This window comes from Cryphonectria parasitica (assembly GCF_011745365.1).
Source record: "Cryphonectria parasitica EP155 unplaced genomic scaffold M406scaffold_6, whole genome shotgun sequence".
NCBI lineage: Eukaryota > Fungi > Ascomycota > Sordariomycetes > Diaporthales > Cryphonectriaceae > Cryphonectria > Cryphonectria parasitica.
In genome coordinates, this window is record NW_024468914.1 from 292225 (window position 1) to 320003 (window position 27779).

Sequence of the window (27779 nt, forward strand, 5' to 3'; positions counted from 1 at the left end):
TAATTCCTCTGGCATGGCCATTTTCCGACCGTCTCTTTTTCACAGCCGTAACAACCACAAACAACGAATAAACCGGCGAGCAACCGCAAAGTGCTCAGACATCACGACCTTAGCTGTCCTTTCTGGGCAATTAGCCGTCGCAGTACTGCATTTGTTGATTTGAGCTTTGTTCCCCACTCTCCCATCGACTCGTTTTTCCAGGAGTTGTCCACTCTTTTCACAACGTGCTGTTGAATCTTTCCTTCCAGTGCAAGGTGGCGCGCGAAACCATCGCAGACTACATCGTTTGTCGAAGACCGTTATCTGCATCGCTTGTCCTTGATGCACCCCATCTAGAGCCCCCAATCAACGCCTTCTCTGGGCGCATTATCGCGAACGAGAACAACGCGCGTTGCGACAACCCTCAAATCTCCCGATCACCTCGTGCCAACGTACCCCCTTCCTTCCCGCGATCTGTACGTGGCACCATCGCACGCGACAATGGCGGACGAGATCGTCGAGGAGGCCCCGTGGGCGCAAGATGGCGATGAATATCAGGTTGATGGAAACACAGGGGTTATACATAATAGTGACAACGCACAACAAGACATCAACAACCTTTCCTCTTCCGTGGCCCTGCAAACATCTGGTGATTCCGCATCTCCCAATGACGGCGCTTCCGAAGATGTGGGTGATTACGACCCAGAGTCTGTTGACTTGACACCTGTGCCTCAGCAGGAGCAGGTGCAGAGTCGGCAGAGCAGCCTCAAGCCTCTTCCTCAGCCCGCTGCCCAGCCTCTGCCTGTGCCCAAGAAACGCAAGACTGCCGGAGGCTTCCTAGTGGGAGACTCTGACTCGGAGGATGACAACCCTACCTCCAACGGTCTAGCCACTCAGTCGGGGCAGGATACTCAGCCTCTTTCCCAGTCTTCTCCTCCTCAGACATCTGTACCTGTTCATGATGAGGCTCAAGAAGCCGTGTCTAATGTGCCCTCCGCTTCCCAGGCGAACAATGCGCCAGCAGTCTCGGGCGGAACGATTGCTGCAGTGGCGGCTGCAACAGCTGCTACTGAAGCCGCTGCGCCTCAGGCTGGCGATGCTTCTGAGCCCCTACAAGATGTCGTAACTACGCTCGAGGAGCGGATCAAGCAGGACCCACGGGCAGCTATGGACTCCTGGCTGGATCTCATTGCAGAACTTCGTCGACGAAACGACATTGACGCGCTCAGAGGAGTGTATGAACGCTTCTTGGCTGTGTTCCCCCAATCGGTACGTCTGATAGTCCCTCTGGTAAGAAGCTCGAGTGCTGACTAGTCGCAGGCGGATATCTGGACCGCGTATATGGAAATGGAGTTGGGAATGAACAACTTTGGGAAGGCTGAAGAATTGTTCAAGAAGACGTTGACTACCATTCAGAACGTGAATCTCCTGACCGTCTACCTCAATTACATTCGACGACGCAACGACATAAGCGATCCCAGTGGCCGAGCCCGTGACATAATTACACAGTCCTTCGAATTTGTCCTGAGCAACGATGTCATCGGCGTTGACAAGGATTCTGGGCCGATCTGGACGGAATACATCCAGTTCATCAAGACAGGGCCTGGAGTGGTGGGAGATCAGGACTGGGAGAGCAAGAAGAAGATGGATCTGCTGCGCCGGGTCTACCAGCGAGCAATTGCCATACCCACTAGGAATCTCAACACATTATGGCGGGAATACGAACAATTTGAAAACTCGATCGATAGGAAGCTGGGTCGTGCGCTCGTCAGCCAACACTCTCCAAGCTACATGTCCGCCAAAAGCGCCAACATGGCTCTCGACAATATGACCCGCAGACTTCAGCGTGGCAATCTCCCACGCCTCCCTCCAGCGCCAGGTTTCGACGGGGACGAAGAGTACATGGACCAGGTCGAGCTTTGGAAGAAGTGGATCGCCTGGGAAAAGTCGGATCCTCTCGAGCTGAAGGCCGACGAGCCCAACACCCTAAACTGCCGTATACTCTACGTCTATAGACAGGCCCTCATGGCTCTCCGTTTCTGGCCCGAGATGTGGGTCGAGGCAGCTGAGTGGTGCTGGGAGAACGACATAGGGGGTGTTGAGAGCCGAGATCGAGGTCTGGATTTCCTGCTGGAAGGCATTGAAGCCAATCCCGAAAACGTGTTGCTTGCCCTCAAACATGGGGATCGGGTGGAAGGCACGTATCCAGTTGGCGAGGGCGACGCAGCCAAAGTGGACCGCGGAAATGCTGTCAGAGCCCCTTATCTCAAGGTACTTGATACTCTCTATGAGTTGATCAAAAAGTTCAAGGAGGAAGAGAAGGCGGCTATTGACAGGATCAATCAAAATGCTCAATTGGAATCCCAGGCACCCACCGAAGAGGACGACGAGGACGCCTACTCTGGTGATGCAGCCGCGAAGGATGCAGCCAAGCAAGCCCAGATCAAGGCGATACAACAAGGTTACTCCGTAAGAACCAACGGGCTGTCCAAGACCATCTCATACGTATGGATCGCCCTGGCTCGAGCTATGCGCCGTATTCAAGGAACGGGAGCTCCCCAAGTTGCCCTTGGTGGACTGCGTAATGTCTTCTGGGAGGCTCGCCAACGCGGGAAATTGGCCAGCGACGTTTATGTGGCGGTTGCTCTCATGGAATGGAAAGTCTATAGGGATAACGCTGGTGCTAAGATCTTCGAGCGTGGCGCCAAACTCTTCCCTGAGGACGAATACTTCATGGTGGAGTACCTGAAGTTCCTGCACTCCAGAGACGATTTTACCAGTGAGTCCTTCCGCTAGGTGAACAAATTCCGGGGCAGTAGACAACTGACTGGAAAACAGATGCCAGAGTGGTCTTCGAAAACTGCGTCAAGCGTCTGACAGAGAAGCCTAACACGACTCACAAGGCCAAGATGATCTTTTCCTACTTCCACAAGTTCGAGTCGGACTATGGCGACCGCTCCCAGATTGTTAAACTGGAGCAGCGCATGGCCGAGCTGTTCCCTGATGACCCAAAGCTCAAGACATTCGCGGCCCGTTTCTCGTCCCAAAACTTCGACCCTATCGCGGCGCGTATCATCATCTCACCCTCCCAGATGCGCCCAAAGAACATCCTTCCATCTATCGAACAGCGAGCTTCTGTTGTGAACAGCCCTCGGCCGTCGGTTCGACAGGGAAACAGCCCTCGTCCGCAGTTCATGCCTATGACGAACTCGCCAAAGAGACCCCACCCGGCAGATGATTTCGAGGATCTGAACCCCCCTCGGAAGATTCAACGTGGTGAATCACCATTGAAGGGCGCAGCTGGACGACGTCTCGATCAGCAGAGGCGTGTGCAAGCCGCCCCCATTGCTCGAGACATCACATTCTTGTTGGGCTTGCTCCCGCCTTCTTCGTCCTACACGATGCCTCGATTCAAGGCATCCGAGATGGTCCGCCTCGTCAGCAACACCTATGTCCCAGAGGCCAAGGACTGGAAAGGGCCAGACAAAGGCGGTCGCGGTGATTTCAGCCGTCTGCAGGTCGCGACGCACACCCGGCAGGCTTCGTCCGATCGCTCCCAGTACCCCTACTCGCGCGATTCACCTATCACGGGTCGAACCCAGAGTCCTTTCGATATGAGCCGCGGTCGTATTGCTACGGCTGCTAGCACCTACCAGCAATCATCTCTGCGGCCTGGATCCAGCTCCGGTTATGAGCAGCCTCTCGTTTCGTATCGTCAGGACCCACCACCTCCGATGGCCTACCCACAAGCCGTACCTACTCCTGACGCGAATGGAGCTTGGCCGCCCCCGCAGCCATCAATGTATGGCGGGCCCCCTCCGAGCGACTATACAATCCCATCGCCCTACGGTCAGGCACCTCCACCCCAGCAACCACCTTATAGCCGATATTACTAAGGCACGCCAGACAACGCTTCGTAGCGCAAAAGAAAGAAAGAAGAAAAAATAATAATTTTTGGCTGGGGATCCAGAGTATGGATCCTGGCACCTCGATTCTGGAGACACGCCACTGGATCTTGACAACGGTTCCACTCACATGTATACGCGATTACAAACATTCCACTTCCTGCATGGGCCCAAGGTATCTGCCATTTCTAAGGCGATTGGGCAAATTGAACACTGACATTGGGATTTTGGTTGCATGACAAGCAGATGAAGAAGGGCAGATTTTCCATGGTTGTCGCGGCAGGTGTCCTGCGCCGATGTACTGGGTGTTACGAGGTGGTCGTACAGACAAGTAGCCAAACCCAGATCACATATTATGAAACTTGCACTCGAATTTGAAAGCTGGTAGCCTGGAATTGCCGTGATATGGTGAATAATTGCCTTTCCTACTGCTCAAGTATGTATGAAGTTGTGACACACAGAGCCTTCGCCCCTGATGCGTTGACTATGTTCAAAAGAAGGATCGGCGTTCCTCACTTATAGTGAGTGCATGGCCCCCACATTGAACAGTCCAGCATTCCTCGCTTCGAACACTTCAGTGTCTGTCTCCCAACGAGAAGTGAAGCTGATCCATTGTACCGTCCAGCAACATGTCTCTGATTGCCTACCCCCACCATCCTACGTCTCGCGGCCCTTGTGTTGGCAACGACTGCAACACCGGATCCAGAATGTCGGCGAGATCTTGGTCGGAAAGTTCAGACTGAATGCTCAGCCCAGGCGTGGCGTTCCACCTCAGGCCTGGCTTCCCGAGCAGGCCTCTCTCGCAGTGAGCCAGCACCGTCTCGAGCCCGTCCCCGTGCAGACCAGGCCGGTACAGAATCTCAAACTCGGGCTCGACCCAGCTCGGCTCGTCGGCCTTCCTCTCCAACGACCAGTACCTGAACATCCAGAGCGCGTGCAGCAGGTCGAGCTCGGGGCACATGATGGGCTTCACAGGCGCCTTGACGGTGAACTTGCGGAGGAGTGGTGCCCGGCTGTAGAGGGCGTGCAGCTTCGTGCCGTGGCCTCCGTACACGTTCAGGTTATTCTTGCTCACCTCGATGACAATCTCCGAGAGGTAGCCCACTTGTACGTTCTGGACAAAAGTGCTAATCGACACTACAGGCAAGGGATCCGGGTTGACGGTCAGGACGGTCGGCCACCTGGTGAGCACGCCCCCGTCAGAGTGATCCTTGAAAGCCCGCTGGAAGAACCGCCGCGTGGCCCTGTAGGCCTCACGGTTCACGAGCAGGATCTGTGGCACGTTGGCGTCCGCGCGGAACGAGAGGCTCTGCTGGGGCGGTCTGTCGCGAGGCGGATCTCGCAGGACGACATCAGTCGGATCGGGGTCCGTGGCTGCCTGCTCCCAGATCTGCAGGCGGATCTCCAGGGGGAGCAGCGAGAAGGGGTGGAAGATGGGGCTGGCGTCTAACCAGGCTTGGCGCTCACGCCGCCACTTTGCCCTGGCGGCGGCCTTGCGGGCCTTGTACTCGTCTGCGTTGCGGCTGATCTGCCAGAGGCGGAGGTCGTAGGCTGCGGCGCGCTCGGCGGCAACACGGGGGAGCACGTTGGGAGGGGTCCAGCAGGTGTAGTTTGGGGAGAGAGGCGCGCGGCCGAGGGTCCCGTCTGGCTTGCGGATGTAGGTGGCGGTTGGTCCGTTTCTCTTGAGGGACCATGTCTTCTCGACGAAGGGGTTGGAGCTGGGGCAACATTTTGTGTGTGAGCGGAGGCTTCTCGTGCAAAGACTCGTGGCTGGTCGGTCGGGAGGAATGGTCTCAAACAAACCGTGGTTCAAACATATTGTTAGTCATGCCAAGATCTGTGGTCTCTTTTGAGGCCTTCTCGCCTGTGAACTGTTACAGTATTCATTTGGCTGCACTGCGCTGATTTTTTGGGAAGTCCGGTCGGGATGACAACATTGAAGGGTACTGGTGTTTTCGCCGCCCAGAGGGAGAGAACTTTATACCCCAAAGGGCGGAAGAAAACAAACAGGATGAGACATAAGAGGGGGCCCAGGGTATTTATTGTGCTGCCTACAGTGGTCCTTCTCGAACAGCGGGACCTGTCCGCCCACAATCCAATCCCAATCCACGTATTTCACGCGCCTAGCCGCACAGCTGATGATCCCTGTCTCGTGTGCAGGACATTCGGCCATGCACCTCTGCTGCTGCTCATATGCTGCGTAAACTTTGTTCCAGGCCCGCCCACAACATTTTCTTTTCTGAGCTGTTGCCTAAGAAGGGTCAGCAGATCTGCAAGGTGCTGCAAGTAAATAAACTCCGCCGTGATCGAGCTCCTAAAATGAATCTGGAAGCACCACTTCTGCATGTGTCTCGTATGTGACAAAGGCCACCCTTACTTCTATTAGCGTATGCTGTGGCTGGCTGCTGGCACGACAACGGTTCGGACGGTGACCTGTTTGGAAAGATGACTTGTCTTGTCTCTGGACTTGGTTCCTTTTTTTCTTTTTTCCTCTCTCTTCCATGCTGAGACATGTCCTATTATTATTGATCGGCCTGACGCCTTTCTTGGGCTATTCGTCTCTTCATTCTCGTCTTCAACAACACCTCCGCTCCGACTCTGGCGGTTCAGCCTCGTCCGCAGCCTCGTCCAAGCGGGGCCGCGGGGCCTCGAGACATCTTTCAATGTAGAGCATCCCACAGTATTACCAGCTTGTTGGTCCACCATCCACGCATTCCTTGTTTAATCATGTCTTTAGAGACATTCACCTCCTGCCTTTTCTACCTCGCATCGTCGAGACATTACCCTCCCTCAATACAGGAACTTCTGGCTTTCTGCTTTGTCGCCGCTGCCAGAGCTTTCTTGCAGAATTTTCATGTCTAGCACACCAAGCAGCGCCTACCAGCCAGGTATCAACACTGTTGATGTTTTCCCCCTCTTGGGCTGCAATCATCGTTGTTCTTCTTGAAAGCACATTCGACGAATGCCTAAGCCTGATGTGCGCTATTCCTTGCTGCAAAGATAACATAGCTGTCCATCGGGCTCACTTCTTGATGACCCATGTGCCAACTTGTCTGATTTTATTATTGATTCGATTTTAGCACGTTGGTTTCGGTGGTCACGGGTCTGCAGAGCCTGCGTCAGCCTCGTGTGTGCTCGGTTGGCCCGTTCAACAAGGCAGGAGAATCTCTAGAAGCTTACCTGGGAGACGACAACCGGAATCTCCAGTAGGAGCGGAGGAGGTCTGTCATCGATGTGCCCTCAAACATCCTGATGATCTCGTCGCCTCTCAACACTGACTTAAATGCTGGTTGGGTGGGAAGGTCGACCACCAAGAGAGCTGGTAAAACGATAGTTCACTTTCCACAATGTGACCATTTCATGAATGCATTTCTGGCACTATCTATGCAGGGTTATAAGACAGTAGATTTTCAAGGGTGTTACAGGTTCATTGTGCAAATAAGGTGTCAGGTGCAGCAGATTGATGAAGATCATCTGGGCCTGAGTATATGGGTAAACTAATGCGGGCGACGAAGTCTAGGCTAGCGATGCCGTCAAAGCAGCAAAACAAATATTTAGTAGTCTCCAGAACTGTGAGGTCTCTGTTTTGCCTTCTTTGCAATCTTCGCGAGTCTTAGATTTTGCAGCTCATAGCTGCTCCTTGTAATTACACCCTCATACTCCAACCTTGTCTATCTTCCAAGGCCCGAGCATCTGCTGTCCCTTCACATATCTATACTCATCCAGAGCCACCAGCGCTGGTAAAATCGGGGCCAGATCTACACAGAAGATCCTTCAAAGTTCCCTAACTATCCAGACTCCCCTCTTCCAGCTCACCCTGAGCCAACTAATTCAATGATTCACTCCTCTCTTGCCTTTCGCGGTATCTGGATGTTGAGGAATCCCAACAATGATACAGCATTTGTATGTCCATCCTTCACATGAAGAATAGGCTTGCAGGGACACTTGAGTGGATTCTCTATTCTTGAGTCCTAAAGAAAATAGAACAATGGAGTCTCACAGCCTTGATTAAGTAGGTTGTCCTGAGGATGTTGATTCGTACATGCTTTACCGTCCTCCTACCGTAGTCTGCCCTCCACAATAGAGAGCTTCGGCACGGAAGATTAGATTGAGGAGGTGTGATGAACAGTTTCCTCAACACAAGTCACTGTTTTGTGAATTCATAGCAAGTCTCGTGATCCCTTGCTCACCACAATATCCCTTCTTACTCTCTCTCATAGAAAGCACTGTCCCGTCCAGAGTCTTCCAGCAACCCAACAGATAGAGAGTCAGAGCCTTTCAATCACCCTTGAATTGGACCCACTGCCTTCACTTGAGCATTGTGATCTATCGTTCATCGAAGAGAGCATTGCTATTTAATGCTGCCTCCCAAGAGCCTCTGAATCAGCCCGCACCTTGCCTCTCTTTTTCTTCCACAACCACCCCTTGAAGTACCCATACCCATCCATACTGGGCTCCTTTTGTCCCCCTCCTCTGTCTTTCCAATCTTAACTGAACGGAACAGCCGCCTCCCACCCGTCTACTCAACTTGAAAGAAACCACCATCCAGCCTCTTGTCTTCTCTCTACACCAGCCTTGAGAACATCGCTACGGTTCGCCTTGACGCAGCAGCTTGGACCCTCAAACGCAAGCATCAACCCCACAGCAGGTACGTTTCTCCCAGAGTAAGGCCATATCCCAGATCCGGCGTGGTACCTCAGCAGCCTGCCTCACCAGACCCTTCTCTTTCATCTTCAGCCCCCGCCTCATTAAGTCGAAAACAACACGCCCGGTCCCCAAGATACCCTCTGCCCCGGTAGTCGCACACTCTCGTGTTTTTCAGCACATGACCAATAGCCTTCCAATTAGCTCACACGCACACGATTTATTTTCTTCCGTCCTCTGATCCCCACACAGAATCGTCAAGGTCGATCCCGTCTCGACTGTTCTTTCCTCCCCGAGCCTCAACAGCTTCCGTCTGGTGCCTTCCCACGTACCTCACACCTTCCCTCCTTTCTCAACACGCTTAACTTTGCCTCGAGGAACGGTGACTACCATCTTTTCCTGGGTACCTTCAGACAGTTCATCGAATTTTCTCTTCACCTGCCCATTGTTGACAATCAATCCCACCTCTCTTTACCCTTCCCCATCCATCTACACAGCCCATTCATCCCAGGCAGCCATTGTTGACCAACAAATCCAAGCCATCTACAGAGTCACTGGTGATTCAGTCAATACCAGCACAGGCACAGGTATGTTTCTAGCATCTTCCCCAATCTGCGCAGACTTTCCTTGGATGCCTTTATCATAATGCTCAGCTGCCCAGGTGGACTTGATCCTACCAGTTTCCAGCATCTACCTACTCCATCCTCTGATTGTAATGATTTCTTGACGAGTCCACCTCCATATCAATGCCCCTTGCAACTCGCCAGCTTGCTGACAGCGTCCAGACAACACAACACACACAGAACTTGGAGAACACTTTTCTCATCAATTAAAGTAAGTCAACATTCTTTTCTATACTCATCCTAATGTTTTCCGATTTTTCCTCCCATATTCATCTTCTGCACCAAAAAGTCTCAGGCTAGTCTGGAGCCATAGCCACCAGATTGATCCTGCCTGACCAGTCTTCCTCCTTCTCGCACCTTCTCTTCAGCTTCACCTAGCGGAATCAACTGCTATGTGGTGCACCACATATCCTTCTTTCCTCCCATCTTTTTCAATCGACCCCACATTTTTCAGCAGCGTCTTTCCAGACTGTAGTTTCATTTCTCCCTTTCTCTCTGTTACACACACACACACACACACACAAAATCGCGTTTCCCTTTCTACCTCATCAGCAAGCCCGTCCAGAGTAAAATCATCTTCCCTCTTGACACTGGTAAGCTTGAAGCTTGACCTTTCTCCTTTACTGCACTCTCAGCCAGATTTACTCAGCACCTCAGCCCTTCCCAATAACCTGATCAGATCTTCCATGAAAGTCCCTCCATCTGGTCAAGGCTTAGCTGGGATGCAAGGCACTTCGACGTTCCCACACTTCCAAAGAGACATCACACACCTGCACAAACAATTGCCAACCCACAAGCCGAAACAAACACCAACAGTGTTTGTTTCTATGTCTTGGGCCATCCCCTTGCAATACTTGATCAGGATCGAAACCAAGTCTGCCTCGTCTTGTCCCTGCCCTGCCCTCTCTTCTTCTCTCAGACTCATCCCGACCCACAAAGCCCTTCAGCATCGCAACGTTGAGGCGGCAGCTTTCTGAGACACGAAGAGGCCTGTAATCCACTAACATCATTCCCAGACACTACAGGCAACAGCCAAAATGTCTCGTTACTTGAGTGCCCCGTCTTTCGACGGTCCTTCTGATACCCGTTCTCGCAGCGGCTCTCAGCGCTCCACAGGCTCGCAATCTCAGCAGTCTCCTCCTCGTGGTGGAGGTTCCCAGGCCAGTGGCAGCACACGACCGCCTAGCAATGCAGGAGCTTCTTCTGGACCTATGGGTTACCCTCCTGCTCTCGGATATGACCCTGCCCGCGACGAGCCCGAGCTCTCGACTGCGGAGCAGCACCGTCTGCGTGTTAACAAGCGAGTTGATCTTCCTCCTGAGGCTTTCCCTCACGTAAGTTCCCAGGTTCATTCAGTATCGATGGCGCAGTCTGACTAACTTTCCTTCTTCTTGCTTCTCCAGTCTGGTGAGATGCACCCTTTTGCGCAGCGACCCCAGCTAGGTACCCTAGGCAAGAAAGTCCAATTGCGTGTGAACCAGTTCCGGCTGGTAGGCGTGCCAGCCTTCGACATCTATCAATACGATGTAAGTTGAAGCCATTCTGGTGTCAGTCTGTATGTAGGTTTCGGAGTCCTAACCTCCCCCTTTAGGTGTCCGTCACGCCGGAGCCCAAGAAGGCAGCCTTTTGTAACGCCGTGTGGAACACTCGACTTGCTCAGGAGCACATTCGGAAGGCGGGCCCTCATCCCTGGATCTTTGACGGCCAGAAGATTGCGTGGTCGCGCAACCCTTCTCCAGAGATCCGAATCCAGATCAACATGGATGAGGAGCGCGGCCGGGCCCCAAAGGCTGGCCGGACCCCAGATGTGGTCTACCTTGTCGTCAAGCGTACGACCACGGTGCGTCTGGACGCCCTTCGTGCCTATCTCAAGGGACAGATGGGCTGGGATGACCACGTTCTGGAGTGCCTGAACTTCCTGGATCACCTTTTCCGCGAGTGGCCCCGCCAGAACCTGGTTGCCATAAAGCGAAACTTCTACTCCGACGATGCCCCCGAGCGATACCTATTAGACGATACTCACCGGCATATTGAAGCAATAAAGGGTATATATGCCTCCATCCGTACTAACTCGTCCATCAGATCCGGAGGAATGGGCCTGGGTATCAACGTCGACGTTGCCAATACTGCCTTCTGGAGTGGCGGCGCAACTTTCCTCGAGCTTTGCACGGCATACCTGAGATCTTCCCGCCGCGAGTACATCCAGCTGCGCGATTACGATCTCGGCAAAGCCCTGGCGCCGGTGGAGTACCCCAACGGTCAGCTCGGCCAGTCGCCCATGTGGAAGATGCTTCGGCGCATGTCGAAGCTGTCATTCTCTGTCAAACACCGTGGCAAGATGAACGACGTCAAGCCGTATAAGATCAAGGGCTTCGTTTGGGATCTGAAGAAGTTCCCGCAGGGCGCGAATGCCCGCAACTACAAGTTTGAGAAGGACGGACAGTCAATCTCCGTTGAAGAGTACTTCCGGCAGCGCTACGATATCAAGCTCAAGGCCTGGTACATGCCGCTAATCGAGACCACCCGTGACGGGGTTTTCCCCATGGAAACCATTACCATTGACAAGTTCCAACGATATAACTTCAAGCTTGATGGCGAGCAGACGTCCAAGATGATCAAGTTCGCAGTTACCAAGCCTCCTGTGCGCCAGTCTGGTGTTATGAACTGCGTCAAGACTCTCCGGTGGCGCGAAGACCCGTATCTCAAATCCTTTGGTATCCAGATCAAGGGTGAGATGGAAGCCATCGAGGCGCGGGTATTGCCAAACCCGGTGATTCAGTTTGCCAAGTCGTCAACGGATCCCTCCACATCTGGACGCTGGGACTTGCGAAATCAGATCTTCACGATGCCCAACCCGCGCCCGCTCAATGCCTGGGCTGTGGTCATCGTGAATAACTGCGTTCAGGAGCCGAGCGTTAAGAATTTCATCAGCACGTTTGTGAAAGTTTATCGCGGTCACGGTGGCAAGGTCACAACCCCCTTTCCTCCTATTAAGCCTCTGAAGTTGGTTCGCACTGAGGAGACAGGCAACATGATGGTGGATATCTACAACTCGGTCGGACGCCAGTTCCAGCAGTCCCCGGATCTGATCTTCTACATTATGCCGAGCAAGGACATTGTTGCCTACGAGCGGCTCAAGAAGAGCATGGATGTTCGTGTTGGGACTCTATCTCAGATCGTGCTGGCGCCACACGTGATGAAGGCGGCTCCGCAGTACTGCTCGAATGTGGCGACCAAGGTCAATGCCAAACTTGGTGGCTACACCTCGAAGCTGAAGGAGGGCGGGTTTTTCAAGGTCCCCACTATGATCCTCGGCGCCGATATTTCCCACGGTTCATTCGGCCAGACGGGTAATCTGCAAGCATCCCTGGCCGCCATCACCATGTCTATGGATCCAGACGCCATCACGTATGCGGCCGGCTGTGAGACGAATGGCTACCGGGTTGAGATCATGACCAAGGATACTGTTCGGCGAATCCTGCCACCCATGGTAACCCGCTGGTGCCAAAAGATGCGGACTGCCCCGCAGCATGTCTTCTACTTCCGTGATGGCGTGTCGGAAGGCGAGTTTCAACAGGTCCTCGACTACGAGATCCAGGAGGTCCGTAGTATCCTGCAGGAGGTTGGTCAGCGGAACCCCAAGATCACAGTGATCGTGGGTACAAAGCGGCACCACATCCGATTTTTCCCCATCAAAGGCAGCGACGGTGACCGTAATGGTAACCCTTTCCCCGGCACAGTGGTCGAGCGCGAGGTTACCCACCCCTTTCACTACGACTTCTACCTCAACTCCCACGTCGCCATTCAGGGTACCGCCCGGCCCGTTCACTATCAAGTTCTTGTCGACGAGGTTGGCATGCCTGTCGACGCACTGCAGCGCATGATCTACCATCAGTGCTACCAGTACGTCCGCTCGACCACACCAGTCTCTCTTCACCCCGCAATCTACTACGCCCATCTGGCCGCCGCCCGCGGTCGGGCTCACGAGGACATCGACGCGTCAGAGAAGGATCCTCAGAACAGACTGGAGGAGATGCGTCTGCCGCTCGCGAAGCACGACAACAAGTCTGTTAACAGCAGCAAGAAACTCGAGAAAGCCCCATACCTTATGGAAATCGGTGCCGACAAGAAGCTTGCCCGGGCCGACAACATCAACTTCTTCAAGGGCACCATGTGGTTTGTCTGAGACCACCGGCCAGCGAATGGTGGCCTTCAGCTCAAACTCCACACCGCACGGTCACTTTGGGGTGCGCTTTGGAGTTTTTATGTCAGTCAAGGTCGAAGTCTTTCTTTCACTTGTTTTTGTTTTCTTTGGCAGGGGGAATGCGATGGCAGGACGCGAACAATGCGAGCTTCACGGTTACTAGTGACAGCATTGCCATGACATCGCAATGAAGATACTCGATAGGCGTTGAAGTAATCGTGAAGCCTTGTAAAAGGTTCCAGTGCCTTTTTAGAGGATGATCATAGGCAGACAGCATAGAATTGATACGCAATTTTTTGAAACCCATGGCACAACATAAATAAGCCGGACGAAAAGGGCAGTGCGTTCACTAGCTTGGTTCTATGGGCAGTATTTCAGTCTATAAGTAGAGTGCTTACGAGCACGGAAGGATTTTTAAAGGTCATACTGATTCCATTGGGTCACAGAAACATGAGAAGCTGCGCTCCGAAGACGCATCTTTGAGCCCGTCACGCTATGTTGCACATCTTCCTCGCATGGCTGCAAGAGGGGCCGGACATGGAGGAACAGGAATGAAAAAGCCGATATGACTAGCCTGGCTCAACCAAATTGAGGTTCAAGGTCAAGAAGCCGTATCCACCAAACAAACTTCTGGAACGATGTCTGTCTACAGATAAGATCTTAATGGGGACCGGGGTGGGGGGGAGGGAAAGAGATGCAACAGATTCACAAGGCAGCAGGGTATATACGCATATTCATAGCTGGATACCTAACATACTCTGTTTACAAGTCATCGGAAGGTAGAGACGTGGCGGTGAGAGAAAGAAAAGAAGATGGCAATAGGTAACGGCGGATGCAGTGACAAGTACAGGCGGCTTTCAGCATTGATGAGGTAGGTAAGGGCATACGGATAGAATGAATTATTCTGTCATCCGTAAGTGAGTAATTCACGACCATGGATGGACTTTTCGACAGCCACCGCCTTATTACCATACGACAGGACGGATAATCACGAAGGGGATGAGAAGGAAGGGGGGGGGGGAGATACCGTTGTGGGAGCCGAAAGACAAGTTCGTCAAGACGATAGCTGAGGCGGGTGGATATTGACAGTGGACCTTCAGGCATCTTTCTAATCCATGGCGATAGTCACAGCCTCGATCGTGGCTGTCCAGCAACGAGATCTTCACTCGAATCCCACCCGCCAAAACGGCCAGGCCCGGGGGCCAGGGGGGGGGGAGGGCATCAATCATAGAGTAACAACCAATCAAATCCCGGCACGAGACTGAAAAGGGAAAGGGGGGTGTGTGTGCAGGACGGCGGCCGCGTCAGGCATCAAAATCCACGCATGAGGCAACTAAATTTTCCGCCCCTCTGCCCGTCTCAGGCACCTATTTCCTCGCTGACCCACCAGGCCAGCGATGGATGCGAGGCTGATAGATGACGGCTGCTTCCTACGGGGAAAGCTTATTGTCATGCACGCCCTAGATCTGCAACAAGATGAGATTTGGGATTGATTTTCCCGCGCGGGCCCTGGTGAGACGCCTAGTGTCAGCTGGGGATGGGTCCTTGCGGGTGACTGCGCCCACCACGCAATGCGAGCTAAACGAGAAGGTCGCGACGAGCACGAGAACGAATGATATTGGATAGATTCCAATTCAGTGATGAGATTGGGACTGTGGTGGGATGGGATTCGATGGAGGCCCCAACGGTGTCGACCATGTTTGGAGCCTGAAGAGCGCAAGTATAAAGAAACTGAGATGGTCTCGTGTAATCAGAGCCTGGAGGAAAGTCTTTCTGCATAACCCTTCTTCTTCCTCCTCCTCCTTCTTCCTCTCCATCCTTCAAGACAGACAGATACGGCATCTGACTACATCAACGCATCTCCCTCCCAAACGTCAGCAACGGCCAACATGACGAGTTCAGTTGTGGGATACGCAGCCGCTGTGCTGACCATTTACCTCGTTCTTCTGGGCCCAGCAATCTACTGCTTTGCCAGGCACGGCGTCAAGCACCAGATCTGGGTCGGCTGGCTCTACTTTATCCTCTTCTGTCTTTTGCGCATCATCGGCAGCGCGATGGAGATTTCGAGTCCTGATAGTATCGCCGCGGCCATCATTAGCAGTGTTGGTCTGTCGCCATTGACCATTTCTCTATTTGGCATACTGCACGAGGCGTAAGTTTTCTGTCTTTTTTTTCTTCTTGCTTTCTTCTCTTTCTCTCTCTTCCACTTCTCCTTCTCCCTCTCCCCAAAGAAATTCACAATGGCCCCCAATTTTCGACCTGATCAATTCACAATTCCCTCACTAAACTATACTTTTCAATGAACCGTACAGCCGCTTCTACCTCCTCTCCCTCCACGACGCCCCCGAGGCTAGAAAAATCGAGAACATTATCGTCCTGTTCTTCCACATCACGGTTGTCACCGCTGTTGCCCTCATCGCAACTGGTGCCTCGGGCCTCAGCTCCGCCGCCGCCCGCGCCGACCCCACCAAGCTCGCCAAGGACTGGAAACTCGCCGGCGCGGGCGGCGTCATCCTCCTCCTGACCGTCGCTGCGGTTGCCGCGGGCGCCATCTTCACCATTCTCACCACCTCCTCCGGCACAACCGGCAGCGGGAGGCAGCAGCAGCAGCAGCAGCAGCAGCAGGCCCGCCGGCTAGCACTGGCCATCGCGGTCGCGGCGCCTGTGTTGTCAGTGCGGCTGATTGGGACCGTGGTGTATTACTTTGGGAAGAACACGGATATGAACCCGGTCACTGGGCTGCTTGGGGTCAAGGTTGGGTTATATCTGGTGCCGGAGGTCATTACGGCTGTGCTGGTGCTGGCCGGCGGGCTGGCGAGCAGGAGTGTGAAGGTGAGGGCTGCGGAGGGGGAGCCGTATAAGATGGGCGGCCGGAGCAGGTATTAGTTGGACAGATAACAACAGGCCTTTGGCTGTTGTTTGTTTCTCCTGTTGTTTTGTGTCTTTTTGTGTTTTCCAACCACACGTTCTGTTTTCATACGTCGTTTGCAAAGATTGGGTGGGATGTGGATGGGGAATATGGTCAACGATACCTTTGGATAGCAACTTGAGTTTGGGAGCTACGGTCAAGTAGCTATGGGACAGGTCGCGTACATCCTGATTTGTTTTCAGAGGGATTGATGCAATTTGGGCAGGTTTCTTTTGATAGACAAGAGTTAAATGAAAGTAGAAGGAGTTCTGGTTTTTCTTGTTGACCAAGTTCTGTCCTCCTTCTTGAATGACATTGGAGCAAAGCCAGAAACCACGTCAATCTCTAGTTAAGAGATCATACAAATAATTACCTGATGATAATGATTATGATGACGATGACAATCAACTGGTTGCGTCTAGCACTGAAGTTTTCAGCAGATAGGGAGGAGGGATTTCTTGTCACAATTACTCGCAACCACTATGTTACTCCAATACTTGCCCAATAGTAGTAAACACCAAAATTGTCAGCGTCATCCAATGCTGGGCGAGTAAGGCTGTGTAACATGGTGCCAAGCAACCATCAGCAGAACCCCGCATTATTGCTCCCACACGGAATCGACTGTACACGCGCTTGTCCCCATCAAATGGGGACCCGAGGCTTGCCCAGAGATTCTTGACGAGCTGAGAGGGGAACCTTAATACATGGGCTTATGGACTAGAATTACGATTTACCCCGCGCGTCGGAAGGAGATGCTTGGCTTGTTAGCCAGCTTTCCATGGCGTGTGTGTGGCCCAAGAGATTTCGATGAACTGAACCGAGGTCAGAGGGTGCTGTTCCCTTGACCTACAACACAGTCTTGTCCTTCCTACATTAATAATTCAATGGGTTGACTCAAGGTTCTCAAAGCACGGCTGACGCTTTTTCTCGTTCATCCTTTACTCATATTATTACTCAAGAGCACCGTCTGTCGAGGTCATCAAGTGACAAACAAGTTGGGACAAGATGGACGACAAAGGCGAGAATCAGTCTGCAGACCAGATCGAAGACGCTGCCCAGCGCATCGACTCGAGGGTCTCGAAGCCAGAGGACCTACAGCCGCGGTCCCTGGAGGAGGAGAAGCGCATTCTCAAGTCCATCGACCGACGCCTGGTCACCACGCTGGGTGTCATGTACTGCGTGTCGCTGATGGACAGGACTAACCTGGGGGCTGCGAGCATCGCTGGCATGAGTACTGAGCTGGTGCTCATAGGAGAACGATATGTAAGTGTTGCATTTCGCACATTCTCCCTCTTGTGCATGTTACCGCTCTGGTGAAAAGGATAAGGAAGCGAAGGGTCGTTACAGATGGTACAGGTGGAAGAGAAAAAAGAAACATGGAACAAAAGAACAAAGGAAATGACTGACCTCGATAATTTATTTTGGACCAGTCTATTATTACCCTTGTCTTTTTCGTCACCTATGTCATCTTTCAACCACCTTCGACCATCATGGTGCGCGCCCTGGGCCCGAGAATCCACCTGTCGGTCATTACGCTGCTGTGGGGAGCCTGCATGATCGGGATGGGCTTCGTTAGAAACTGGCAGACAATGGCTGGTCTAAGGGTCATCCTGGGTGTTCTTGAGGCCGGCTTCTTTCCAAGCTGCGTCTACCTGCTGAGCACCTGGTATACAAGGTGTGAGTGATGCTCTCTCTCTCTCTTTCTCTCCTTCTATCTCTACCCACACACACACACGGCTGACGACGAGGATCATGACGAGGGTTGAAAAACAACAGATGAGATGGGCAAACGCTACTCTGTCTTTTACCTCCTAGGCTGCGTAGCCTCAGCCTTCTCAGGCATCCTAGCCTTCGGCCTCATGCAAATGAACGGCCTCGCCAACCTCACCGGCTGGCGCTGGATCTTCGTCATCGAGGGCATCCTGACCTGCCTGCTGGGCATCGCAGGCTACTGGCTCGTCATCGACTTCCCCGACTCGTCCCGCCCCTCGTGGCGCTTCCTGACAAGCCAGGACCGCGCCTGGGTCGTGTCCCGCGTCGACGCCGACCGGGGCGACGCCAAGGTGCAGGCGTTCTCGCCGGCGCTGTTCTTCCGCGCCGGGCTCGACTGGAAGATCTGGTGTTTTGCGCTCATCTTCTTCAACACCACGACCGTCACCTACGCGCTGGCGTATTTCCTGCCCGTCATCCTGAACGAGAGCCTCGGGTTCTCGGTCGGCGCGTCGCAGTGCCTCGTCGCCCCGCCGTATGTGCTCGCCGGCGGCGTCATGTTCGGCACGGCCTGGCTGGGCGATAGGTATCGGCTGCGCGGGGTCCCGATCCTTATTAATATGACGCTGTGTGTTGTGGGCTTGCCCATCATGGGATTCCACAAGAACCCTGCTGTGCGGTACTTTGGGGTCTTTCTAGTCACGGCGGGGGCCAACTCGAATGTGCCTGCTGCCATGAGCTACCAGGCGAACAACATCCGTGGCCAGTGGAAGAGGGCCTTTTGCAGCGCCACGCTGGTGGGGTTTGGCGGGATTGGTGGTATCTGTGGCAGTCTGGTCTTTAGGTGAGTTTTATCAGTTTTTGTTTTTATCTCTTCGAGGGGATGCATCTAGGCTGTTCTTTTTCTCTTTGATCAAAGCCTTTCTCTGAAATGGAACACTAATTTGGTTGCTCACCCGGACAACAGAGAACAAGATAAGCCTACCTATAGGCCTGGGCTGTATGCCTGTATCGCATGCTCGCTGCTTAACATTGTTCTGGTGTGTGTTCTCACGGTGTACTTTAGGATCGAGAATGGGCGGGCAAGCCGTGGTGAGAAGGAGCTGGAGACGGATGACGAGGATTATCAGCCTGGATTTAGATATACGTACTGATTAAGTGAGGAGGTTTTGTGGTATAACATACGTGGTGGGAGATGGGGTGATTATTCATCCATGCCTCTTGGGCAACTATTTGGAATCACGCGTGACTATTGTATGGATTAAGTAGACTATCAAACATATACGAAGGATTGTAAGCTTCAATCTTGAACTTACTGTAAACACGTCTCAAAGATCGGCGTGAAAGAAGACGGCGTTGGGAATAGTTATGAATTCATCGATGACATTGACACTCCGATGATGTACAATCATTCACAAATTACTAGAGCACTTATTCTACAGCAGAAAGACACTTTCAACACACTTCAAATTTCCCCCCTAAGATGGTGAAGTGTTTCGGGCATCTCCAACCGAGTGCAGAGATAAGGTGCGGGCGGATCGGCACGTTGGCCGGCGACGGCGATGTCGGACAATTGACAACAAGCGAAACCGGGATGCTGCAGTGGTCTTGTCAGCTACCATGCATGATGTATTATTTCTCATCACTATTTGCTGCAGTACTTGTCAGTATGCAAGCATACAGATGCGGAGGTGTTGCAGGAGGATTCTGTCCCTCTTTTCATCCATGCTCCTCTTTCAATTTCCAATTGTCTATTTCATCATTCTCATATGCCCTTTCCCTTGGCTTCGTTAAAGTTCACTTTTATTTATTATTTCGTATTCATTCAGACGATAGGAGACATTTTGTAAAGGACAACCACTGATTAATTCCCAACATGCTCAATATGCTCAGATTTCTAGCCGCCTTGGTGGCGATCCAAACAACAATAACTATAACAACTGCCGCCAGTTTTCAAAATGAAGAGCAGAAGCCCATAGCCGACCCCTTGGCGGAAGAGTTTGATGACTCGTTCTGGACGTCATCACCCTTTTACGAGCATGCTCTCTCGCTCATGAAGGAGAGTCCCCTCATCGACACTCACATTGACCTTCCACAGGTCATCAGATCTCTTGGTACGTCAGCCTGGACAAACAGATAGACATGACACCGCTCTCTTGTTCACACAATTAACATACTTCTCGTCCCAGACCGCCACCCGTCCTCTATCCTCCCAGACCTGGCCACGCACGTCCCAGGCCACATAGACATCCCGCGCCTCCGTCAAGGCCACCTGGGCGCGGCCTTCTGGACCGTCTGGGCGCCCTGTCCCGACTTCCTAGGCATCGACGTAGGCGAGGACTACACCCTCCCCAACGACGGCCTCCGCGACGCCCTCGAGATCCTGGACCTCACCAACCAGATGATCGCCGCGCACCCCGACCACCTCCGCCCAGCCCGCACCTCGGCCGACATCCAATCCGCCTTCGCCGCCGGCAGAGTCGCCAGCCTGCTCGGCATGGAGGGCACGCACTTCCTGGGCAACTCGCTCGCCACGCTGCGCCTGTTTGCCCAGCTGGGCGTCCGCTATGTCAGCCTGACCCACATGTGCCACAGCGCCTTTGCCTCGTCCGCCGGGTTCGGGAAGCCTCTCCCGCCCTCCGGCCACGGCCCCACCAAGAACGGCCTGTCCCCGCTCGGGCGCGCCCTGGTCGCCGAGCTGAACCGCCTGGGCGTGCTGGTCGACCTCTCCCACAGCAGCGACGACACCGCCCGCGAGGCCATCGCGCTGTCGCGTGCCCCTGTCGTCTGGACGCACTCGGTCGCCCGCGCGCTGTATGACCACCCGCGCAATGTGCCCGACGACGTGCTGGCGCTGATTGGCGACGGGCCTGGGGCGGTGAATGGTGGGGTTGTGCAGTGTGTCATGTTTCCTGTGTTTGTCGGGCCGGATGTCGAGAGTGCCAATGTCTCGCGCCTGGCGGACCATATTGAGCATGTGGCTGGGGTCGTGGGGAAGAAGCATGTGGGGATTGGGTCGGATTTTGATGGCATGTATACTTCTGTTAAGGGGCTTGAGGATGCGAGCAAGTATCCGAATCTGGTGAGTTTTCTTTTCTCTCTCTCTCTTCTTTCTTCCCTTCTTTCCAATAAAGAAGAAGAGACTGCAATTGTTAACCCAAGGTTGGCATAATTACATAAAAGATCACCGAAATGCTTATCCGCGGCTGGACCGACGACGAGGTCAAGGACCTCATGGGCCGCAACCTCATGCGCGTCATGGACGAGGCAGGCGCCGTTGCGCGTGAGCTCAAAGATCAGCTGCCGTCGCCTGCCATCTGGGAGAAGCGAAAGGACCTGCCCGCCCAGTGGGGTGGCGAGGGAAATGCCTTTTATCCGTACGACGTGCAGGATATTCAGGCCAAGATGATCCCCAAGCACGATGAGCTGTGAGAAAGGGAGAGGGGATGTTAGATAGTATGAGGAATGAAGTGTGGGGGCTCAACCGTAGGCTCTGGGATTTTATCATGAAGATGTTCTCTTTCTCTCTCTCTCTCTCTCTCTCTCTCTCTCTCTCTCTCTCTCTCTCTTTTTTTCATATTTGTTTCTTCTTCATTATTACAGACGTGCCATCTCGAGTAATTCTGTACTATCCTCCACAGATTGATGTAGTCTTATGTACACAATCAAACTCCCAGACTCGTTATTTCTTGCCGATCAAGCAAGACTGTCCCTTCGGTATGGTATAATCTGTACATCCTGCACAAGTCCATACTCTGCCACACTCGGCGGATCCGCCACTACCTCTACAGCATGTCTCCCACTCGTCATCAGATCGCCCCAAAAGCTCCGCAGCGCATTGCCCAGCGGCGTGCTCACGATGATATCAACCGCGTTCTCTCCCTCGACCAGATACTCTCCGACATCCGCCCTCGCCCACGTCGGATCGAGCGGCGGCAGGGCCTGCCCGTTGATGCGCACGCGGGCCGTATGCACGGTAGCGCCCAGGTCGACAAACGCACCAGAGATGGTCGCGTTGCTGCTGCTGCTGCTGCTGCTGCTGCCGTCGTCGCTACCCGAGGAATCTGGCGGCCAGCTGAAGGTGGTCTGGTAGTATCCGCGCCCCGAGACGTTGGCCAGCGCGTCTGACATCTGGGACCACGGCACTAGGTTGTCTAGGGTGTAGTAGCTGGTGTTCACCTTGGACGCTCCTCCTTCAATGTCAAATATGTCGTTTGGGGGTCCCCATGACTCGATCGTGAGGGTCCAATTTCCAAGCTGAAAAGCTTGAGACAACATTGGCTGGACGGTTCTCGATGAATTATCGGAGAGAATAATCTCCTGGGGGGCCGGGTTGTACGTTGATAGGACAGCAAGCGACGACGAGTTGCTGGCCAGAGCGGGAGGGCCAACGACGACTGATGCAAGGTTGCTACTCGTGATGTGCAAGCCTCCTTCTATTTCTTCCTCCTCAAAGCCGATGATTACAGACTGGTTACCAGTCAGTTGTAGCTGGATGGTTGTGTGTGTTTCTGTCTGTTGGTACGAGGACAAGGCAGTGACATCGCCAGTCCAAGCGTCATAGACAAAGGGCTTGCCGGTTGCCTCGAAAGAAATGCTTCCCGTCGTGATCGCCCCGTTTGGTGCAACCCCGGTGGCATCATTGTAGACAAAGACATACTGCGTAGAGGTCGTGTTGTCCTCTCGCCAGTACGTGTACCACGACCCATTCGAGCTGGTCGCGGTTCTAGGGAGTATTTCCAGAGACGAGAGCGAGGAAGACAGGCCGTCATACGGAACGACATGCACATTGTCAAGCTGCGTCAAGTCACTAATCATAGAAGTGACGTTTGCACCGCCGTCTTGGTGATATCCGGACACGTTCGATGGTAGCCCCCCGGAAAAGATGATAGGGAGGCCTTGTTTGGCGTAAGAGGCCAGGTACTCGACGCCCGATAGAGTCAACGACGCGTTGGCACGGACAATCATGGCTTTGAACGCCTGCCGCTCTGGTGCGAAGATACCGTCCTCAACATAGGCTTCTGGGAGTTTAAAGTTGTCCGGGCTCAGGTACTCATAGGTATAACCTGCTCTCCTCATTAGTCATCTACACATACACAGAATCTTAGGAGCCCCCAAGACTACGAGTCTCTTCTCTGGCTGGCATAGACAGCTTACCTGCGTCCTGTAGATCTGTAGGAGCATACTGGGTCTCGATGGTCCCATACGACGTCAATTTGGACCAGAATACTAGGTCAACCTTGGGCACTCCGGTCTGAGCAACGTATTGAGTACGCGCCGTCCAGTCCAGCCACTCGCTGTAAAAGTCCCAAGCCGGCTGTTTTGGACCGTGCATCTCCGAAAAGAGGTACGTGAAGGCCGTGAAGGCAGGCCAGGTGGTGTTTCCGTAGTCTCCAGAGAAGGGGTATGCATGGATGACGAACTGATTGACACCGCCGACGACGGACCGTTTGAGATCCCACAGGAGCTCCGGAATGGTCTGCTGGTAGGCCAAGTACATGACGGCTCCGGCCTCGCTTGAGATGATACGTTTGCCGGCGAGGTTGGCAGGACCAGAGAACTGCCTATACCCGTCTATGTTGTGCAAGAAACCTAGAGTCTCACACTCTGGTGCGTCCACATAGGGGATGTTGGCAAGCATATCCATTGGGAGGTTGTAGACGACCTGGCTCGAGAACTGGACACCCAAGCTGTGGCTCCAGTCGGTCAATGTTTTGAGGTATATTGCATTCAACTCGGTAAGCTGTGTCATAGGATATTAGTTGTATGAAGCAGGGTGAGGGTCAAGAAACTCAGTATAAAAGCAGCTGGATGACGTACTGTCTGTTGGTAGTCTTGAATATGACTCTGGCCCGCGTCTGTCTCGTCTGTCACATACGTGATTGGAAATGCAGCGACCCCAGTGTCAGCGAGACCCGCGCTCACGATCAGAGGTATGTATTTGTGGATGGCATAGCCCCGGCTCTTCTGAAAGGCATCCGGCAGCTGAGGTGTCCAGTAGACGCTCGAGTTGGACCCGTACTCCTGGCTGTCCTCCCACAAATAGTTGCCCACCTCAAGTATGCTTGTCGTGGTATCACCCGACAGCAACGTCTCATTCCAGAAATCAATGACGAGTTGGGCACCAGCCGCCGAGAAGTGGTCGACCGCCCGTGAGCCGTTCTGCTTGTAGTCCTTGATGGGGGACTGCGGCACTGCTGCTTCCACCAAGTCGGAGGCCTTGACCTCCCAATAGTCGGCAGGCTTGAGATAGAAGGCAAACAAGACGAACTCGGACCCGCTGCTGCTGCTGGAGGCGTTGAAGACGAGGTTCAGATGCCCGCTGCTGTTGACTTGCGAGGTGACATCAGCCAGTGAGCTGGCACTCAAGGTCGCCTCGGTCCCGTTGGAGTCGACAATTAAGCCTGTAGTGGCGGCAACGAGAGACTCTGCGTTATACGCTCCGCCCCAGCCCGGGAGCAAGTCCGAAAAGGTTGTACCCGCTGGCACAGTCACATTGAATGAAGCAAAATCCCACAAAACCCCGTCATGTCCGTACGGGGCCGGAACGCCTGCACGCCTCTCCTCAGTATGTCTAGAAGACTAAACAAGACACACATATGGGTCGAATAGACTGACCTGCGCCCTGGTTCGGTCCTATAGCCAGGTCGACCAGTATTTCTTCGTCCTTGGCGGTCCCCAGGACAGTATCCAGTAGGTTTTCTGCAGATGTCAAAACGGGTGAGTGAGGCGCTCAGGACAACAGATGGAGGAGGAGCAACGCCTTCTATATCGAGGTGCCCAGTATACTCACTCCAAGCAGAGCTTCCAAACCCATAGATTGTCCAGTCTGACTGCAGCGGAGCGTCACTGCCTCCACCGTACACCCCATTGTCGCCATAGAGATAATATCCTAACAGTTCCAAACCCCCGGCGCCGGCTCGGGCCAGCGATCTCACATCCTCGCTTACACGGCTTAGATTGTGAGACGCGTCATTGGCCCAGTATCGAAATCTTGGTCGTACGTTTGAAGAAGGATTCTGAAAAGTTCCGTACTCAATATCCGAATCGACCAGGTCGTTCGTACCAGTTGTCTGCGTGTGAACCACACGGGCTGCCAACAGCAAGACCTCAGGCAGAAGAGTGTGTCGCATAGCTGCTACCATGTGGAGCACAATGCAGCATGAGAGACGACAAAGCCCATCTTGCCATACTGGTGAGCCTGACCAACAGGATATGCACGCTTTTTCAATAATTCTTCTGGGTTCTCCGCACTGTCACAGGCACACACGATGATCTCTGGGCCCTCTGGCGGGTCATCACTTGCCGAGACGGGATAAGGAGTTACAGAGGCAGGCCTGATTATCCCCCCCATCAACAGAACCACAATCCAGAGGCAAGCGAGATAGCATTTCGTCCTGATGTTTACCCGAATCGCCAGCCTGAGCAGGCCTACAGAACGCTGAGGGGGTGGTTTGAGCGGGGCCTAGCGGGTACCCGTACCTAAATAGTCATGCCCCGTAGTCCTGAGCAGGGGCGGTAGCCGGCTGTATGACGAATCTTTTCTCTCTTCCTTCTTTTCTTGTCGCCGTAGCAAGTGGAATACGTGGGTGCCATACATCTCAATATAGTGAAGAGTTCTTATCGCAATCATCCCGGGGGCCGCCAGCCACACACCTCGAAAGCTGATCTCTCCAGACGGCTGTGAACGTCTCCAGACAAATACTTGGGCATTCAAGATGATGAACACCGCCTTTGGGTCCTGCCTCAGGGCCATGGCCGACTTCTGTATGTGGACCACGTAGCGTTGGGAGCCATGGTTGGGCTACCACTGGTAGAGACAGACTTCCCCACGGGGTACAGTAAAGGTATCCACAGATCCACTCTGGAAGCTATTAGTTTTCTGTATCCAAATCAGATCTTCGGTCTCTCCCGCGGGATTTCGAGAGCTCATGGACCACTTTCCATACCTTGACAACTATCGCCTCCGGGACAAACCGCTGAGGCCGGTCCATCGGCTCGGCTTCGACCATGGTGATCACCAGCCGTGCAGCCTCGAGAGACATCCTTTATGCCGCGGGTGGACAATAATCCGGATCCAAAGCCTAAGGCAATTAGATGTGACAGACGGTTTCTGCCCGGAGGCCACAGCTATGCTGCAGAGCTGGATATTTGTGCGTGTGCTTGAGGCTCTCACCGACGAGCAAATCTCCGATGACCAGTTCCTTAACAGAAAGCTCCAACGCACTGTTGGTACAATACTCTGTTGGGTGGCTGAGTTCATAGCTGCCGCACTCAACCCCTGCCATGCTTGCCTGGCGTGCCCGGGTTAGTACTGTGTAATGATGACCTCCCAACCCTTTTCTAAAAGTCCTTTGTCCATGCTGCTTTAATTAAGCTTGCCGAGGCTTTCGTGCCCAGGATGAGCGGCTATCGATGAAATCACCTCATCAAGCTCCCCTACAGTTGGCATCCTGCTCAGTTTTCCTCTTCAGCGGCCTCGATCTGCTTTGGCATCGGCATGGCGACTGCGCAGAAGCTTGAAGCCACCTCTGGTGGCAAAGGTGGGACCTCCGCGGTAGTTTATCTCGTTTATCTCGACCGAAAGGACTGTAACTGACCGTCTGTCGGAGCAGAATACATTGAGAGAACCATCGAGGTCTTGACACCTACATTTGAGAACGATCCGGTTTACACATGGCTTCTTCAAAACTTGCCCGTTTCTAAACACCAGTCGGTGTTGCCCAAGCTACTCCGCGCTTTTTTTCACCAGGGCACGCGCAATAGTGGTGTGTTTATTGAGGTGGGCGATTTCGGGTCTTGCGGTCTATTCATGCCGCCGGGCGCGCAAATCGAGAACCCATTCACGATGTTGCAGGCAGGACTGCTTTCAGCTCTTTATAATGTCGGCTTTGGGCCCTTCAAAGTATGATACTATACTCCCTAGCTCTATCCTCTGGAATAGCTCCCTAACTAATATAATTCTTTTATAGCGTGTTATATTCGAGTATGCTAGCGCTACTGAGATCAAGCTTAAAGAGACCTTCACCAAAGAGGAGCAGAAGAGCTATTGGTACGTTTTCATTATGGGATCAGCAGTTGACCGTCTTCGGAAGGGCTACGCCAGTGCATTGCTTGTACACTTGCAGAACCGAGCAAGAGGCGATGGGCATCCGATCTGGCTTGAGGCTACCACCTTGGAGTCTCGGGATCTGTACTTGAAGCATGGATTTACGGATGTTGGGAAGATTGTCCTAGGTGCGGGAAAGGTCGGCTCAGACGGCCTACCCAAAAAAGACGGCGAAGGCATCACGATTTGGTCGATGTTTTGGAGGCCCTAGAGATGAAGAAATAATCATATTTCAATTTGATTAATTTATTTTTATTTTTATTTTTATGTTACACAGGTTGTTTATGGCATCTACTCCCAGCCCTTCCAGCCCCTCCGTGGAGCTCAGGTGAGACGATCGTCTGCTCCATGTAACTACACGACAGAGTAATATGAGACAAAGGATGAGGGACGATTCGATGCTCAATGAAAGGCAGACTGAGATGGAATTGGTGGTCGCCTTTCAAAAGGTGGTGCTACGTGGCATACCATCTCAGGGACCTCAATGGCCCCGCATTTGAGGTCTCTTGCTCTGGTCTTCAGGGATGACGTTGCACCGGCTAGGGGTTTTCTACCCCTCTACAACCTAAAATTAGCAAGCCTGCACCTTTTTCCAAGCAACTAAATACGTAAGGGTACTAAGCTAGCAACACCTTACCTAGAACAGAGCTGTCAGTCTCGACGTCGTCAATCGTCCAGGACAAATACCCCAACCTCC

The 27779-nt window shown here is 53.2% G+C and overlaps 8 protein-coding genes across 8 annotated transcripts; 6 read left to right on the forward strand and 2 right to left on the reverse strand.

Annotated features, from left to right (window-relative positions):
* Nucleotides 1-72: 72 nt before the first annotated feature.
* Nucleotides 73-3875, forward strand: M406DRAFT_292694 (uncharacterized protein; the record flags this gene model as incomplete). The annotated part of the gene is made up of 4 exons (XM_040919043.1): nt 73-1026; nt 1087-1248; nt 1300-2758; nt 2818-3875. Exons 1-4 carry the CDS (start codon nt 481-483, stop codon nt 3873-3875), a joined length of 3225 nt encoding a protein of 1074 aa, XP_040774046.1. The 5' UTR covers nt 73-480.
* A 1080-nt stretch (nt 3876-4955) lies between these two features.
* On the reverse strand, nt 4956-5701 carry M406DRAFT_331637 (uncharacterized protein; the record flags this gene model as incomplete). The annotated part of the gene is made up of 3 exons (XM_040920654.1): nt 4956-4998; nt 5066-5602; nt 5688-5701. The coding sequence occupies 3 exons, from the start codon at nt 5699-5701 to the stop codon at nt 4956-4958; spliced, it is 594 nt and encodes a 197-aa protein (XP_040774047.1).
* A 4661-nt stretch (nt 5702-10362) lies between these two features.
* On the forward strand, nt 10363-13337 carry M406DRAFT_261854 (Piwi-domain-containing protein; the record flags this gene model as incomplete). Its single annotated transcript, XM_040917473.1, has 3 exons — nt 10363-10497; nt 10564-10677; nt 10743-13337. 3 exons carry the CDS (start codon nt 10363-10365, stop codon nt 13335-13337), a joined length of 2844 nt encoding a protein of 947 aa, XP_040774048.1.
* A 1907-nt stretch (nt 13338-15244) lies between these two features.
* Nucleotides 15245-16241, forward strand: M406DRAFT_73723 (uncharacterized protein; the record flags this gene model as incomplete). Its single annotated transcript, XM_040925649.1, has 2 exons — nt 15245-15507; nt 15668-16241. The coding sequence occupies 2 exons, from the start codon at nt 15245-15247 to the stop codon at nt 16239-16241; spliced, it is 837 nt and encodes a 278-aa protein (XP_040774049.1).
* A 1027-nt stretch (nt 16242-17268) lies between these two features.
* M406DRAFT_99558 (uncharacterized protein) lies at nt 17269-19275 on the forward strand (the record flags this gene model as incomplete). Its single annotated transcript, XM_040926461.1, has 5 exons — nt 17269-17337; nt 17377-17526; nt 17694-17940; nt 18040-18817; nt 18941-19275. 5 exons carry the CDS (start codon nt 17269-17271, stop codon nt 19125-19127), a joined length of 1431 nt encoding a protein of 476 aa, XP_040774050.1. The 3' UTR covers nt 19128-19275.
* A 583-nt stretch (nt 19276-19858) lies between these two features.
* M406DRAFT_262015 (uncharacterized protein) lies at nt 19859-21405 on the forward strand (the record flags this gene model as incomplete). Its single annotated transcript, XM_040917487.1, has 3 exons — nt 19859-20087; nt 20163-21055; nt 21157-21405. The coding sequence occupies 3 exons, from the start codon at nt 19859-19861 to the stop codon at nt 21403-21405; spliced, it is 1371 nt and encodes a 456-aa protein (XP_040774051.1).
* Nucleotides 21406-21559: 154 nt separating this feature from the next.
* On the reverse strand, nt 21560-25146 carry M406DRAFT_292702 (uncharacterized protein). The gene is made up of 5 exons (XM_040919044.1): nt 24767-25146; nt 24592-24675; nt 23794-24524; nt 23131-23716; nt 21560-23042 (listed from the first exon to the last, which is right to left on the reverse strand). The coding sequence occupies exons 1-5, from the start codon at nt 25116-25118 to the stop codon at nt 21670-21672; spliced, it is 3126 nt and encodes a 1041-aa protein (XP_040774052.1). The 5' UTR covers nt 25119-25146; the 3' UTR covers nt 21560-21669.
* Nucleotides 25147-25922: 776 nt separating this feature from the next.
* Nucleotides 25923-27357, forward strand: M406DRAFT_356928 (uncharacterized protein). The gene is made up of 3 exons (XM_040923557.1): nt 25923-26516; nt 26589-26878; nt 26946-27357. Exons 1-3 carry the CDS (start codon nt 26474-26476, stop codon nt 27291-27293), a joined length of 681 nt encoding a protein of 226 aa, XP_040774053.1. The 5' UTR covers nt 25923-26473; the 3' UTR covers nt 27294-27357.
* The last annotated feature ends 422 nt before the right edge of the window (nt 27358-27779 follow it).

Excerpts from the sequence above, each read along its gene's own strand:
- M406DRAFT_356928 (XM_040923557.1), top strand. The coding sequence starts at position 26,474 with ATGGCGACTGCGCAGAAGCTTGAAGCCACCTCTGGTGGCAAAG. Across the intron at positions 26,517-26,588 it reads AGCCACCTCTGGTGGCAAAG|AATACATTGAGAGAACCATC; the intron begins GTGGGACCTCCG and ends CTGTCGGAGCAG. Across the intron at positions 26,879-26,945 it reads TCGGCTTTGGGCCCTTCAAA|CGTGTTATATTCGAGTATGC; the intron begins GTATGATACTAT and ends ATTCTTTTATAG.
- M406DRAFT_292702 (XM_040919044.1), bottom strand. The coding sequence starts at position 25,118 with ATGGTAGCAGCTATGCGACACACTCTTCTGCCTGAGGTCTTGCTGTTG. Across the intron at positions 23,717-23,793 it reads TTCAAGACTACCAACAGACA|CTTACCGAGTTGAATGCAAT; the intron begins GTACGTCATCCA and ends CCTATGACACAG. Across the intron at positions 23,043-23,130 it reads TACAGATCTACAGGACGCAG|CAGGTTATACCTATGAGTAC; the intron begins GTAAGCTGTCTA and ends TAATGAGGAGAG.